Below are 17,246 nucleotides of genomic sequence, written 5' to 3'. Positions count from 1 at the left end.
GGGGGTGGGGAGATGGGTTAAACAAGTAAGTCACAGGATTATTAAGGAGTGCAAGTGTCATGATGAGCACTAGATGATGTATGGAACTGTTGAATCACTATATTGTATACCTGAAATCAATATAACATTGTATGGTAACTAACTGGAATTAAAATAAAAACTTTAAAAGCCAAAAAAAAAAGCAAAAACGAAAACAAAAAACCTACAGAAACCAATTCAATTACATGGGCAGAATGACCTAAATAGGTATTTTTCCAAGGAAGACATCCACATGGCCAACGGGTACATGAAAAGGTGCTCAACATCACTAATCATCAGGAAAACGCAAATCAAAACCATAAGGAGATATCACCTCACACCTATTAGATGATTATCATCAAAAAGAGAAAAGATGGGGAGCCTCGGTGGCTCAGATGGTTGGGCATCTGACTCTTAGTTTCAGCTCAGGTCATGATCTCAGGGTCATGAGACTGAACTCTGCATCAGGCTCCATGCCCAGCAGGGAGTGGGCCTGAAGATTTACTCCCTCTGCCCCTCCCCCATGCACCTGTGCACTCGCGCGCGCTCTCGCTCTCTCTCAAATAAATAAATTTTTAAAAAAATGTTAAAAAAGAGCGAGAGAGAGAGGGGGGCACTGGGTGGCTCAGTCAGTTAAGGGTCTGCCTTCAGCTCAGGTCATGATCCTGGGGTCCTGGTACTGAGCCCCGTGTCAGCCTCCTTCTCCTCCCCTCTTTCTGCTCCCCCCATGCTCTTTCCCACACTCTCTCTCTCAAATAAAGAAATAAAATATTTAACAAAAAAGAGAGAAAGAAAAGATAACAAGTATAGGTGAGGATATGGAGAAATGGGAACCTTTTTGCACTGTTGGTGGGAATGTAAATTGGTTTAGGTTCTATGGAAAATAGTATGGAGGTTCCTCAAGACATTAAAAATAAAACTACCACATCATCCAGAAGTTTCACTTTGAATACATAACCAAAGGAAAAGAAATCAGTATCTTGAAGAGATATCTGTACTCCCATGTTCAATGCAGCATTATTCACAATAGCCAAGATATGGAAACAATTAATATGTGTCATGGAAACTCTCAGGACTCTGCAGAGCCAAAACAAATTTTGAAAAAGAAGAACAAAGTTGGGGGACCACTACATCCTGATTTTAAAACTTATTATAAAACTACGCTCATAAAAGAATGTGGACCTGGCAAAAAGACAGACATATAGACCACTGGAATAGAATACAGAGCCAAAAATAAAGCCTCACATATATGGTCAAATGATTTGTGACGAGGGAGCCGCAACCATTTACTGGAAAAAGGATAGTCTTTTCAACAAATGGTGCTGGGAAAACTGGTACCGACATGCAAAAAAATGAAGTTGCACCCTTATCTAACTCCAAATTAAGAAATTAACTTAAGGGGTGCCTGGGTGGCTTGGTTGCTTAAGCACCCAACTCGTGATTTTGGCTCAGGTCATGATCTCATGGGTTGTAGGACTTAGCCCTGCACCAAGGCTCTGAGCTCAGCATGGAATCTGCTTGTCCCTCTCCCTTCCACTCTACCCCTCCCCACCTCACCCCGGGCTCTCGTGCTCTCTAAAATAAATAAATAAATCTTAAAAAAAATTTAACTTGAAATGGATCAAAGACCAAAATGAAAGACCTAAAACTATATTAATTATGGAATAAAACATAGGTCGAAAGCTTCACAACATTAGATTTGGCAATGATTTCTTGGCTATGACACCAGAGGCATAAGCAACAAAGGAAAAAGAAAAAAAAGACAAAGTAGACTTCGTGAAATTTTTAAAATTTTGTACATCAAAAGATAATGTCTATTGTGGACATTGCTCCTATAAACATTGGGGTGCATATGCCCCTTCGTTTCACTACATCTGTATCTTTGGGGTAAATACACAGTAGTGCAATTGCTGGGTCATAGAGTAGCTCTATTTTTAACTATTTGAGGAACCTCCATACTGTTTTCCAAAGTGGCTGTACCAGCTTGCATTCCCACCAACAGTGTAAGAGGGTTCCCCTTTCTCAACATCCTCACCAGGACATTAGGGGAAGGAAGGGAAAACTGAAGGGGGGTGGAAATCAGAGGGGGAGAAGAACCATGAGAGACTATGGACTCCAGGAAACAATCTGAGGGTTTCAGAGGGGAGGAAGGTGAGTGGATGGGGTAACCTGGTGATGGGTATTAAGGAGGGCACGTGTTGTAATGAGCACTGGGTGTTGTATGCAAATAATGAATCACTGAAAACTACATCAAAAACTAATGATGACTAACATAACATAAAAAAAGATAATGTGAACAGAGTAAAAATTTCTCTGGGAAGTATGATCTATGGTCATTGCTGAGCAGAAAATGGAAAGTTCAAAAATAAATGCTTCTTTGGGTAATTTTAACTCTATTTTATAAAATGTAAAACTATAAATGAAACTGCTGGCACAAGATAAATTGGAAATTTACTCAAATTCACTCAGGGCAAAAGATTAAATAACTATATCATTGTGGAAACACTGGGATAGTTGACAGTTAACTTATAATCATTTTTGTTCAAATTCACTTCAATCAGAAATGGATCTGAAAAATGAAAAGACATAGTTAATAACTTCATCCAAATAAACAATCCAAGTTTCTCAAAGGAATTCTTCTTGCAAGTATATACCACACACACACACACACACACCACGGAAGGAACTCAAATTACCGTGTTGCACTTATTAGCTACATTTTAGCAAGTGAAGGCAATTCCCTGAATTTGAACAATAACATGCAAATGTCTAAGAAATTCAACCTTTTGACTTTTCAGCACTCATGTCTGCTGAATTCAAATGCTCAGTATCATAGGCATTCCCATACTGGAATTGAAATTTTTCTGAGGTAGAGCTATATAACAGCAGGTTGTGTTAAAGATATAAAATGTTGAAGTCATTCAACGTTCATACTATCATCAAAATTAATTGAATTTTTGGAAATATTTGTATATTTCCAAAGAGATGTTTTTCTGCCTTTACAACTTGGCATCAAAGACTCAACATATCCAAGAACATTTAGCATCAGGAAGATCTGGAAAGCAAGAATCGGCTAAGGTAGCTGCATTAAAAGAGGGAAGAAAATATATGCAAATCCTGATCACCAATCCTAGATCTTTCCACTAGCCCCATTAACTTCACATTCCAAGAGTACATTTGCCTTAGAACAGGACAGAAAATAGCAGTGAGGTGAATATCACTGCAAGGAGAATACGAACCATCCAAAACAAATGATAAAAGAGACTCAACTGCATTATTCTAATTTAGAATTAACAGTTCTGACTAATTTATAAGACTGCTCCATACTTTTCTGTCTCTGAATCCAGAACGTTTCTTCTTTTTCTCTTCTGGATGAGGCTCAAGACAAACATCTGCAGCCTTTTTTTCATGGTTACAAACTTCCCCTTCATCTTTATTCTTCCCTTTATCACCAGGTTCACTCTTTGGGTTGTTTACAGATGGTGGAGATTCTGCAAGTGCCCTGGATATGCAAAAAAAAGAAAAAAGAAAAGAAAAAGAAAAAGAAAAAAAATCTACATTAATCAAGAAATAAAGATTTTCAGATAGTTTAGCAGAAGCAACAGCAATGAAATTTATGAAAACTTCTACATGAAGAGGTTCCTCAGAACGTTAAAAATAGAACTACTGTATGATCCAGCAATCCCACTTCTGCTTATAAATCCAAAAGAATTGAAAGTAGAGTCATGAAGAGATTTTTGCACATTCATGTTAATAGCAACATTATTCACAATAGCTAAAATGTTTGAAGCAACTGAGACGTCCATTGATAGATGAGTGGTTAAAGATAATGTGGTATATACATACAACAGAATAATATTCAGCCTTAAAAATAAATGATATGATACTAAAAGCACAGGCAACAAAAGAAAAAAGAGACAAGCAGGATTACATGAAACTAAAAAGCTTCAGCACAGCGAAAGAAACAATCCAGAAAATGAAAAGGCGGGGCGCCTGGGTAGCGCAGTCGTTAAGCGTCTGCCTTTGGCTCAGGGCGTGATCCCGGCATTCCGGGATCGAGTCCCACAGTCAGAAAAACTAAGAGGCAGCCCACGCAATGGGAGAATATATTTGCAAATGACACTACAGGTAAAAGACTGGTATCCAAGGTCTACAAAGAACTTCTCAAACTCAATACATGAGAAACAAATACATAAATCATAAAATGGGCAGAAGATATGAACAGACACTTTTCCAATGATGACATACAAATGGCTAACAGACACATGAAAAAATGTTCAAAATCATTAGCCATCAGGGAAATTCAAATCAAAACCACACTGAGATACCACTTTACGCCAGTTAGAATGGCAAAAATAGACAAGGCAAGAAACAACAATTGTTGGAGAGGATGTGGAGAAAGGGGATCCCTCCTACATTGTTGGTGGGAATGCAAGTTGGTACAGCCACTCTGGAAAACAGTGTGGAGGTCCCTTAAAAAGTTAAAAATTGAGCTACCCTATGATCCAGCCATTGCACTACTGGGTGTTTACCCCAAAGATACAGACGTAGTGAAGAGAAGGGCCATATGCACCCCAATGTTCATAGCAGCAATGTCCACAATAGCTAAATCGTGGAAGGAGCCGAGATGCCCTTCAACAGATGACTGGATTAAGAAGTTGTGGTCCATATATACAATGGAATATTACTCAGCTATCAGAAAGAACGAGTTCTCAACATTTGCTACAACATGGACGGCACTGGAGGAGATAATGCTAAGTGAAATAAGTCAAGCAGAGAAAGACAACTATCATATGATTTCTCTCATCTATGGAACATAAGAACTAGGATGATCGGTAGGGGAAGAAAGGGATAAAGAAAGGGGGGGTAATCAGAAGGGGGAATGAAGCATGAGAGACTATGGACTATGAGAAACAAACTGAGGGCCTCAGAGGGGAGGGGGGTGGGGGAATGGGATAGGCTGGTGATGGGTAGTAAGGAGGGCACGTATTGCATGGTGCACCGGGTGTTATACACAACTAATGAATCATCGAGCCTTACATTGGAAACCGGGGATATGTACTGTATGGTGACTAACATAATATAATAAAAAAATCATTAAAAAAAAAAGATGGAATCAATCTGCAAAGAGAGATGATAGATAAGTTATGTATTATATGTTGTAATTTATTTAACACATAACATATATATTTGACAACACTGATAAATACAAATCCTATTGCCGAAAAAAAAAATTGGCAGAAGACATGATCAGACATTTCTCCAAAGAAGACATCCAGATAACCAAGAGTCATATGAAAAGATGCTCAACATCACTAATCATCAGGTAAATGAAAATCAAAAGCACAATGAGGTATCACCTCACACCTCTCAGAATGGCTAAAATCAAAAACACAAAAAAACAACTCATGTTGGTAAGGATGTGGAAAAAAAGAACCCTCATGCACTGCTGGGAATGCAGACTGGTGCAGTCACTGTGGAAAAGAGCATGCCTTTGCTCAAAAAGTTAAAACTAGCATTAGCATATGATCCAGTAAACCCATTACTGGGTATTTACACAAAGAATATGAAAATACTAATTAAAATGATAGATGCACCCCTATGTTTATTGCAGCATCATTTGCAATAGCCAAAATATGGAAGAAACCCAAATGCCCATCACTAGATGAATTAATAAGGAAGATGTGATACACACACACACACACACACACACACACAATGGAATATTCCTCAGCAATACGAAAGAATGAAATCTTGCCATCTGCAACAATATGGATCGATCTAGAGGGTATAAAGGGTATAATGCTAAGTGAAATAAATCAGTCAGAGAAAGACAAATGCCAAATGATTTCACTTATATGTGGAATTTAAGAAACAAAACAAATAGACAAAGGAAAATAGAGACAAAACAAAAAAACAGACTTTATATTTAAGAGAACAAACTGGTGGTTGCTAGAGGGGAAGGGAGAAGGGGGATGAGTAAAATAGGTGAAGGGGATTAAGAGTCCACTTACCATGATGAGCACTGACTAACATATGGAATTGTTGAATGGCTATATTATATACATGAAAATAATATAACACTATATGTAAATTATACTGGAATAATAATTAAAACTAAAAAAGAAGAGACAGAGAGAGCAACTGGACACTGTTCTTTTAATCATCCAGAGTTCCCAACCCAGTGCCATACTTTTAAAGTATGCAATATGTCTATGGCTGATTAAGGAACAAAAATCAAATTCCTCATATATAGTGATGAGAAGAGGGACTGGAAAAATGCACACTAGGATTAAAATACTGCAATATGAGAAAATTCTTAATGCATTCCTTTCACATGGCTATTTAAAGAAGATATAAACCAATAGTTATTTCATTTACTTGCAAATAATATTTTATGCACATTAACAAAGGCAAAGAAGTATTTGAATTGTAAGCAAGAAAAACAACTGTTTTTCTTTTAAAGGTTAAGTTCTAAAAATAAACAAATTTTTAAAAAGCAACAAGAACTCACTCACTATAGGTTTCCCCACCTGGTTCAAAAGCAATCTTTTGACCATAGCTCAACTTTCCTTTCAACCTTGACCCCCAACTCATCAAGGTTGCATCATTTCCCTGTTTTATTTCCCTCTGAAGAGTTTGTGGAACCAAATGATGATGGGGTGGTGAAGTGGAGACCTCAGGTATCTACTCACAAAGAAAAAAGACAGCATTCATTCATTTCTTCATTCAAATGCTGTAGGAGCTACACTAGTTGCTAAGATAAATATAAATAAGACTGTCTCTGTCCTCAAGAGAGTCACAGTAAATAGGGAAACAGTAAGTGAAATGATAAAGAACATATAAGGACAGAGAATAGGGTCAGGCCTCATAACCTGATTTCTCAAAAACCTAATGTTCTAGAAAAGAAAATCTATAGACATTCAATATCATCTGGTATAACAGAAACCCTCCTGAACACACTGCTTTATTCAGTTCAGTTAATTAAAGAGCATTCATAATTTCTTCTGAAAAACTCACAGGCTGATATCCCTGATAATGTGAATGCTGCTCATGTGTAGCAGACAGGTTACACGCTAGTACATCCCTGTAACTTTGACCACCTTAGGAGTTGCACACTTCCAAGAGTGGTAATGATATAACAATACCATGATTTAAACATTATAGAACTGGTGACATACAATGATGCACAGAAAGAAGACTTCTGCTTTCAACTACAATGGAGTAACTACACTAGACCTGCCTTTCCAGAGTAAGGAAAATTACAATTTAACAAAATATACAAAACATTTTCAGATAATGAACAACAGACAGCAACTCTCTGAAAAAAATTAGGCCTATAATTGTCCTGAAGTTCTATGTGGAGACACTTTCTAGATCAGGAGCAGGATCCCAAGCAATATAGAGTGACCACGCTAAGTTGAAAGGACAGAGATCACAGTTTGGAGAGGCTGAGGTGGCAGGAATTGGTGGGGAAGAGGACCAGAGAGGAGGAAGTTACACAAAGACAAAGTTCCACGAACCTAATGGGGTCTCCCTTAAGTTAATATTAAGTAGTGCATTCTTAGGATTAAAGTATTCTATATGGAGCAAAGAACAATTACCGAAGAGCTACAGGCCAAATAATTTCTGGAACTCACAGGCACGATATGTTCAAGCTGTAATAAATCACTGAACACTCAAGGCATTTAGTAAATGCAACAGACGGGCCATGTCTTATTTGTAGGGCTAAATTAGCCCTACAGCAAAGGATACTCTATCTAAACCATGCTGACAAAAGAACAGCAACAACAACAACAAACAAACAAAAAACACCTTTAAAACAAGCTCCAGATGATCAGATTTTTCAATAAATTAACTGCCTGCCAATATAAAAATCAATATACTTTTAAAGGAAAACAAAAAAATCCAGACACTCAAAAATACACAGTGAAAACATAAACACACATACACAATGAAACATACACAATGAAAAATATCTAATAATTATTAGATGTCAGCAAGATGGCAGAATAGGAAGTCCTAGGCTTTGTCCACCACAGAAACACTGATTTAACAACAATGTACAGATCAAAACACCTTTATGAAATTCCCCAAAGCCAGTTAAGTAGTTGCAGTACACCAGGAAAAACACAATGCCAAAAACAGACACAATGAAATGGATAAGAGGAGCAATTTCACTTTACTCATGTCAGTCCCTCCTCCCAGGCAGGCACAGCTCAGCATCTCCTACAGGGAGGAATGAGAACTGAAGGGTGTTCAATATTCTAACTATTTGGAGGGCTGCTCAAGGGGCTGGTTTCTGTTCACCTCACTTGGAGTGCTTGACGGAAGGTGGCACAGTCTGCATTCTTGAGGGTGAATAAGAAAAACGAAAAGTGGGAGATGGTTTGTGGAGTTGGCACAGCTAGGCACAATTAGGAAAAGACGGCAAAACAAGTCTTCTCCCTCCGGAGGGAGGGAAAGAAGGGGAAGGTGTGGCTGGTGTTCTAGTTTTTCAGAAGGCTGCCTGAAAGACTGGTATGCGCCTCCCCTGATGTGGGGTGGTAATGGGGAGCTGGCATACTTTGCCCGCCTGGCAGCTGATGAGCAGAGACAGGAGGTGGCTTGCATATGCGCAGAGAACTTGCAGTGCTCGAGATAAACACCAGAGGGAACAAGAGAGGAAAAGCTCTTGGAAAAGAAACAGGCAAGCTTCTGCAATTGAGAAACTGCCCACACAGACCCAGAGAAGCCGTATCCTCTCCCAAAAGAGCTTCAGGGGCACCCAAATCTATAACTGGGCTGACTGCTGAGGGTCTTCCTCTGTGTGAAGCCAGTCTATAAAGACTGGGATACGTGGTTGATTCTTCAAAAATGTGAATCTTAACATAAAGTTGTAAGATACATGAAGAAACAGAAATGTGGCTCAAATGGAGGAACAAAATAAATCTCCAGAAACTGATCCTAAAGAAATAGAAATATTTATTACTTGAAAAAGAATTAAAAATACCCATCATAAAGATGCTCTGTAAGCTCAAGAAAACACTGCATTAAAAAAATTACTATCAAGAGACATTTTTTTTTAAAGCAAATTCTGGAGCTGACGAGTGCAATTACAGACCTGAAAAATTCACTAGGGTGGCTCAAAAGCAGACTTGATGAAGCAGAAGATAAATTCAAAGGTAAACTCAAAGACAGACATTTAACATTATCCAGTCAGAGGAACAAAACACAAAAGAGTCTAAGGGACTTACAGGAAACCAATACATGCATGAAGGAGAAGGAAGAGAAATAAAGGGGTAAAAAAATTTATTTAAAGAAAATATGACAAAAAATTTGAAAACTCAAATTTGGGGAAGTTAATGGACATCCAGACTGAAGAAGTTCAACCGATTTCCATGAGGAGGAACCCAAAGAAATCCACACTAAGACACATTATAATCAAATTGCCAAAAGTCAAAGACTAAGGAAGAATTTTTAAAGCAGCAGGAGAAAGCGATTCATCATGTACAAGGGGACCCCATAAAACTATAAGACCTTGTAGGCCATAAAGAAATAGGATGAAAAATGGAAAGGGCTGAAAGAAAAAATTGCCAACCAAAGATACTACATTTGGTAAAACTGTCCTTTAGAAATGAAGGAGAAAGAAAGACACTCCCAGATAAAAAATGCTGAGGAAGTTCAAACCACTAAATCTGCATCACCAAAACAAAAACAAAAACAAAAACAACAAAAAAAGCTAAAGGGAGTCCTTCAAGTTGAAATAAACTATACTTGCAACATGAAGGCATATAAAGTATAAAGCTCACTGGTGAAGGCAAACATATAGACAAATACAGAATACTTTTGTCCTATAATGATGATGTGTAAATCTCTTTAAATTCTGTTAACAGAAGTTCAAAGATCAAATATTAAAAAAAAACCTTAACTAAAAAACATATTAATGGATACATAATATAAAAGGTGTCACTTGTGACATCAGTACCATAAAGAGTGAAAAAGGAAGGAATAAAAGTACAGAGTATTTGTATGCGATTGACGTTAACTTGTTCTGTACTTTTTTTTCTTTTAAGATTTTTATTTATTTATTTGACAGATAGACAGCCAGCGAGAGAGGGAACACAAGCAGGGGGAGTGGGAGAGGAAGAAGCAGGCTCCCAGCAGAGGAGCCTGATGCGGGGCTCGATCCCAGAACGGCGGGATCACGCTCGGAGCCGAAGGCAGACGCCCAACGACTGAGCCATCCAGGTGTCCCTGTTTTGTACTTTTTAAAAATAACACATTTGGGGGGCACCTGGGTGGCTCAGTCAGGTAAGCGTCTGCCTTCAGCACAGGTCATGACCCTGGGGTCCTGGCACTGAGCCCCACATCAGGCTCCCTGCTCAGCGGGGAGTCTGCTTCTCCCTTGCCCTCTGCCCTTCCCCCTTGCTTATGCTCACTCTGCTCACGCTCTCTTTCTCTCTCTCTCAAAATCTTAAAAAAAAAAACCCAACACACATTTTGTTAATCCTTACTTTTTATACTGGCCATCAACTACAGTAGTCAGCAAATTAGTAAGGTCTTACCTGAAAGTATATTTTATATAAAAGTATATTTTCAAAGCAGTTTTCTACTGAGATATAATTGACGATAACATTTTATAAGTTTAAGGTGTACAATGTGTTAATTTGATACACTTATGTATCATTGCCACCATTGCATTAGCTAAAACCTCCGTTACATGATATAATTACCACTTTTTTTGAGTGAGAACATTTAAAATCCATCTAGTCTCTTAGCAATTTTCAAGTATACACTACTGTATTATTAACTATAATCACAATGATGTGCATTAGACCCCAGGACATATTTATATTCTGACTGCAGTTTGTACTCTGACCAAAGACTCCCCAATTCCCCAACCACCAGCCTCTGGTAATCACCATTTTAATGCCTGTTTCTATGAGTTCAGGTTTTTGAGATTTCATATGTAAGTGACACCAGACAGTATATATCTTTCTGTGCTTGATTAATCTCAGCAGCAGAATGCTCTCAAGGTCCATCAGTGTAGATGCAAATGGCAGGATTTCCTTCTTTCCACAGCTGAATAATATTTGTGAGTTGTGTGTGTGTGCGTATAGCATATCTTCTTTATGCATTCACCTGTTGAAGGACACTTATGTCATCTCCATATCTTGGCTATTGTGAATAATGCTGAATTAAACACGGGAGTGCAAATATCCCTTCAAGATCCTATTCTCCTTTCCTTGGGATATGTATTCAAGAAGTAGGAATGGTGGATTATATGGTATTCTATTTTTAATTTCCTGAAAAACCTCCATGTTGTTTTCCATAGTGGTTGCATCAGTTCACATTTCCATCAATAGTGCACAAGGATTCCTATTTCTCCACATCTATACCAAAATTGTTCGACCATATCATTTTAAGAATAACCATTCTAATAGGTATGAAGTGATATCTCTGTGGTTTTGATTTGCATTTCCCTGATGATTAGTGATGTTGAGCACCTTTTCATGTACCTGTTGGCCATTTGGATGTCTTCTTTGGAAAAATGTCTATTCAGGTCCTCTATCCATTTTTTAATCAGATCATCTGTTTTTTTTTTACATATATCTTAATGTACTCCCACTTCCTCATTTTGCTTTTGTTGCTTGTCCTCTTGTTACCCAAAAAATAGTTCCAAAACCAATGGCATTCATACAACTTTTCAGATGTATGAATTACTTATACATTTTGGATATTAACCTCTTAACTGACATATGGTGTACAAATATTTTCTCCCATTCCATAAGTTGCCCTTTTGTTTTGTTCACTGTTTCCTTTGCTGCCCACAAGCTTTTTAACTTAATGTCGTCCCACATGTTGATTTTGCTTTTGTTGCTTGTCCTTTTGTTATCCAAAAAACAGTTTCAAGACCAATGTCAAGGAGCTTTTCCCCTAAGTTTTCTTCCAGGAGTTTGCAGTTTGGGGTCTTATGTTAAAGTATTTAATCGATCTGAATTATTTTTGTTAATGGGGTAAGATAGGGGTCCAATTTCCTTCTTCTGCAGTGGTTATCCAGTTTTCCCAATACTATTTATTGAAGAGACTGTCATTTTCCCATTGAGTATCATGGCTCCCTGTCAAATATTAATTGACCACATATGCAGGAGTTTATTTCTGGGATCTCTAGTCTATTTGATTGGTCGGTGTGTGTTTTTATGCCAGTATCATACTGTTTTCATTAATATAGCTCTGAGGTATAGTCTGAAATCAGGAAGTGGGATTTGCTCACTCCAGCTTTGCTCTTCTTTCTCAGGATTGCTTTGGCTATTCATGGTCTTTTGTGTTCTATATATATTTTAGGACTTTTACCCTTTTTCTGTAGAAAATGCACTGGAATTCTGATAGGGATTGCAATAAACCTATAAATTGCTTTGAGTAGAATGGACATTTTAATAATAGTAAATTTTGTTTATAAATAAGCATAGTTATAATTTATAATTATAACTATATTCATAAATAAAGTTAATACAAAATCTGTTTATAACTTTAGTGAATTTATTAGTTTTAATAGTTTCTTTGGTGGAGTGTTTAGGCTTTCTATATATGTCATGTGCAAATAAAAAGTTTTACCACTTCCTTTCTGATTTTGATGATTTTTTTTCTTTCTTTTGCCTAAGTACTCTGGTTAGGACTTCCAATACTATGTTTAAAAGAGGGTAGGAGTTGCTTTGAAGGAGTACCTGCCATGACAGGTTGGTCCACAGGGAAATGTCACAGCAGGGCAAGCAGTGCTAGCAACACAGATGGAGAGTCAGAACTGGCATCTTCATTGGGCCAGCTAGGCTGAACGAAGGCAAAATAAATGATGGCTGCTAGCAGTTCCACTCCTGGAGAAAGTTCCTACAGAACCCTGCCCTTCTGGCACAAGCCCTACAATTAGTAAATAAACCCTCATATATGGCCCAGGTGCTTTTGAAACTGCTTCCAATATGCTGGGTCTCAGAGCAAGTGAGATTGTCGATGGGCCATTTAAGAGCAGAGTTTTGGTTTCCTATGGCCCTCCACCTCTCCTAGAGTTAAGTCCTGCTGATTTTCAAAGCCAGACAAAATGGGGGCTTGTCTTTCCAGTGCAGGGGTGATACAGGGAGTGCCCAATGCAGGGCTTGAATCCTTTTTTTCCTCAGGAAGGACCTCCACACCTGTTACATGCCTTCTGTTTGTGAGTCACTGAAAAGTCCTTCTCAAACTGCTGGGTTTTTTTCTGAGTCTCAGGGCAGGTGACACTGATATCAGCTCTCTAAGAAGGGAATCTCAGTTTCCTATATAATTTTGGGACCCCTGGATATCAAACCCATTGGTTCTGCAAGTCAAATATTCTCAGGTTTTCTCTCCAGTGCAGATCCCAAGTGCCAGGGTGCCCAACATGGGGCACCAACCCCTCACTCCTCTAGAAAAAGCACTGCGTGGTGAAATTCCCTCTCTATTAAATGTTGCCACTCTGGGGGTGGGGTTTTTTGTAGGACTGTGTCTCTCCTTCTCCTACCCATCTTGGTGTGGTCCTTATTTTCACTGTTGTGGAGAGCACTTCCTACAGTTTCACTGTACATAGAATTCTAGGTTGACTTTTTTCTTTCTAGCACTTTAAGGCTGTCATTCTATTGTCTTTAGTTTTGATTTTTTTTTTCAGTACGGTATGCTCATTATATTCTAGCATTCTTTTTTTTTTTTTTTTTTAATCATGGTAAGGTACACATAGCATCAGATTATTATTTTTTTTTTAAGTAATCTCTACACCCAATGTGGGGCTCAAACTCACAACCCTAAGATCAAGAGGGCACCGGTGGCTCAGTTGGTTATAGGTACTAGAATAGTCAAATTCATAAAGTAAGAAAGCAGAATACCCATGGATGGGGGGAGAGGTGAATGGGGAATTACTGTTTAATGGGTCCAGAGTTTCAGTTTGAGATGATAAAAAAAATTCTAGAGGTGAATGATGGTGATGGTCGCACAACACAGTAAATGTAGTTAATGTTAATGAACTTAAAAATGGTTAAAATGGTAAATCTGATGCTATGTGTACCTTACAGTGAAAATATCTTTCAAAAGTGAAGGCAAAATAAAGACATTTCCAGACAAAAGCTGACAGAATCTATCTCCAGCAGGTAAGAACTCCTAGTAAAGGAAGTACTTTAGACTGTAAAAGAATATTAGACACATTATATAGCCAGTTTAAACCCACATACTCAGACTTCAAACCTTGAATCCTTACCACTATATCTCAGTATCTTTTCTGAGACTGAGAAAGTAAAAAAAAAAAAAAAAAAAAAGTAAAATGACAACAGTTCCTTCTCTGACAGTACTGGAATATGGTTTCTAAGGATCATACTTTAAATTAAGTTAGTGGATTTAAGTTAATTAAGTTAATTAAGTTAAGTGGATTTAAATTAAGTTAGTGGATTTAGGTAGTATATCTGGTCTTTACACATACCTAATTATATATCCCAGAACATACTCAACTTTGGTTTGAAGGCAAACATTCCAAATTGTATTCTTTGTTATTTACCTAGATGATTCAAAACTGTATTACTGTATTGTATTGTATTATATTGTATTGTTATTAACTATTTTTTGTTCAGGAACAGGGATGGGGATGGAAAAAAAGATTTTTTTACTTCGTATTAGACTTTTTTAGATCATACTGTTCTCTGTAATTTAAGTCTATGAATTTTAAAGTTTTAAAATTTAAAGGTCATAAATTTAAAATTTTTTTAAAGTTTAAAATTATATCCTGCCCTCTTTCAAAAAGAACTTTAAATCTCACTTCTTAGGAAAACATTTAATTTCTGCTCATTTCACAATTTTTTAAAAGAGGATGGAGAAAAGATATAAAATTAAGTGGCAAACCCTATGCCTGCATTCTCTGACAAGATAACTCACAATTATTTTAGAGATTTTTTTTTGCTATTGATCTTGAGCTCAGTCTAAGCATGAAAATCTAAGCAAGTTTTAATTATTTTTTATTTCAAAACTTGAGAATAATTATAGTTCATCTCATAACTTCTTACATGGCACAGCAAAGGCACAAAACTAACAATTTTCGAGCACTAAAATCTTGGCACTTGGTATATTTATGATTTTGAAACATTCATGAAATTAGAATCTGTGATAAAAGCATACGCATTACAGAAGCCTCGTATTGGGGACACACTGTCAATATGTAGATTTTCTGCTTCTGGATGTTTTGGGGTTTAAAAATTACAACAAAAATAGGAATGTTTCCTTTACATAACACTCCAAATTATCTTCTTATTCTTCTTCTGGGAGTAATATTACACAAAACATCGTAAATTAATAAAAGTAAAATAACCTAAATTTGTTCATCAGCATTTAACCTGAATAGTATAAACAAAGTGACTCGGAGAAAGAAAAAGAGTAGTAACTTCTTTAAACATTCAAATCGTCAAACAACTTCTCAGTTTCTTCAGGTACAGCTGTTGTCATCTTTGTGTTAGACTAAGCAAAGGCAACGCTAAATGCACGTGCATGGGGTCCTCTAATTCTGTTGTAGGAAAGCATCCTTGAAGAAATTACTAAGCATTTACTATTTATTACAGTGAAAGGACAAAAGGTGCATTTCCTATTCCTCCTTTCCTTCTTTTGCCTCCCTCTCTTCCTCCTTCTGTCTATCCCACAGTCTAGATCTTTCTTTCTCTCTCTCTCTTACTGTCCATTTTACCTGGAAATTTTTCTAAACTCACACACTCCTTTCTAAGATTCCAGTACCCCCATCACCATCTCAAACTAGTATTAGTGTCTGTCAGTAGCTTCTTCCCACTCCAGTTTACTACCCTGTTGTCACTGTATTAATCTCTCTTCAAACTTGTCTGTGATCAGTCTCTTGCTTCAAAACCTCTTAACTCATCATTGCCTAGAGATTAAAATCGCAACCTCCTGGCATGGTTTATAGGATCTTTTATATCACAACTCCAACTTATTCTGGAAACCCAGTCTTTTCTGCTAGTACTCCTTTCTTCATGTCTCACCTTGATATTATACCCAATAATAATAGTTAACATTTATTGATAAGCTTACTATGTGCCAAGTACTTTCTCCATAAATGTTTTTTATTTACAAAGTTATGTGCCAGGCACTTTTTAAAGCACTTAACAAATAATAACTCAGGGCACCTGGCTGGCTCAGGTGGTAGAGCGTGCAACTGGACCTCAGGATTGAAGATGGAGCCCTACATTGGGTGAAGAGCCAACTTTATTTATTTATTTATTTTTTTAAAGATTTTATTTATTTATTCGACAGAGATAGAGACAGCCAGCAAGAGAGGGAACACAAGCAGGGGGAGTGGGAGAGGAAGAAGCAGGCTCATAGCGGAGGAGCCCGATGTGGGGCTCGATCCCATAACGCCAGGATCACGCCCTGAGCCGAAGGCAGACGCCCAACCGCTGTGCCACCCAGGCGCCCCAAGAGCCAACTTTAAAATTAAATAAAATAAAATGGTATTTTAAAAATCCCCTGTGGCGCCCAGGTGGCTCAGATGGTTAACTCTCTGCCTTAGGCTGAGATCATGATCCCAGGGTCCTGGAATCAAGCCCCGCATTGGGCTCCCTGCTCGGCGGCAGGGAGCCTATTTCTCCCTCTCCTTCTACTGCTCCCCCTGCTTGTGTTCTCTTGTCCTCTCTGTCAAATAAATAAATAAAATCTTTAAAAATAAATAAGTGAATAAAAACAAAAAAACTCAAATCATAACTCATTTAATCTTCATAACCCTTTGTGATAGGTGTTAGCATTATTCCCATTTTACTGTCTATTGACAGAAAGTAGATCAGTGGTTGCCTAGGGTTGGGAGGGATGGAGAAGTGGGAAGTAACTGCCAAATGGCATAGAGTTTCTTTATGGAGTGCTGGAAATTTTTGGAATCAGATAGTGGCAATGGCTGCACAACTTTGTAAATATACTAAAAACCAGGGAATTGTACATGCTAAATTCATAAATCATTAAATTTATTCGTTTATTATATGTTATTTGTTTAAAAATTATTGAAATTATTAAACTGGTTAATTATTTAAATAGTTCAGCAGAGACAGGCCAACCTTGAAGCAGATTATTTCCTATTTGTTGCTTTGACACAATAGCTGAATTCTTTGAAACATCTTATCTCATAGACAAATATTATCAATGTCAAATGATTTGGGCAAGAAATTTTGGTACAAAGCTAAGCCAGAAATCAGTGTAATCCTTTGAGATAA

General features: G+C 37.5%; 1 protein-coding gene across 3 annotated transcripts in view; it reads right to left on the bottom strand.

Annotated features, from left to right (window-relative positions):
- Positions 1-17,246, bottom strand: part of MICU1 (mitochondrial calcium uptake 1) — a 234,519-nt gene that overhangs the window by 163,025 nt on the left and 54,248 nt on the right. For all 3 annotated transcript variants that reach the window (XM_008696021.2, XM_008696022.2, XM_040624205.1), the window contains exon 3: positions 3,346-3,520. In XM_008696021.2, coding sequence (XP_008694243.1) covers positions 3,346-3,520 — 175 coding nt within the window. The remainder of the gene's footprint in view (positions 1-3,345; positions 3,521-17,246) is intronic.

This window comes from Ursus maritimus, unplaced genomic scaffold, assembly GCF_017311325.1.
Source record: "Ursus maritimus isolate PB19 unplaced genomic scaffold, ASM1731132v1 scaffold_7, whole genome shotgun sequence".
Lineage (NCBI taxonomy): Eukaryota > Metazoa > Chordata > Mammalia > Carnivora > Ursidae > Ursus > Ursus maritimus.
The sequence above is the reverse complement of the archived record's forward strand: the minus strand, read 5'-3'. Positions and strand labels throughout refer to the sequence as shown.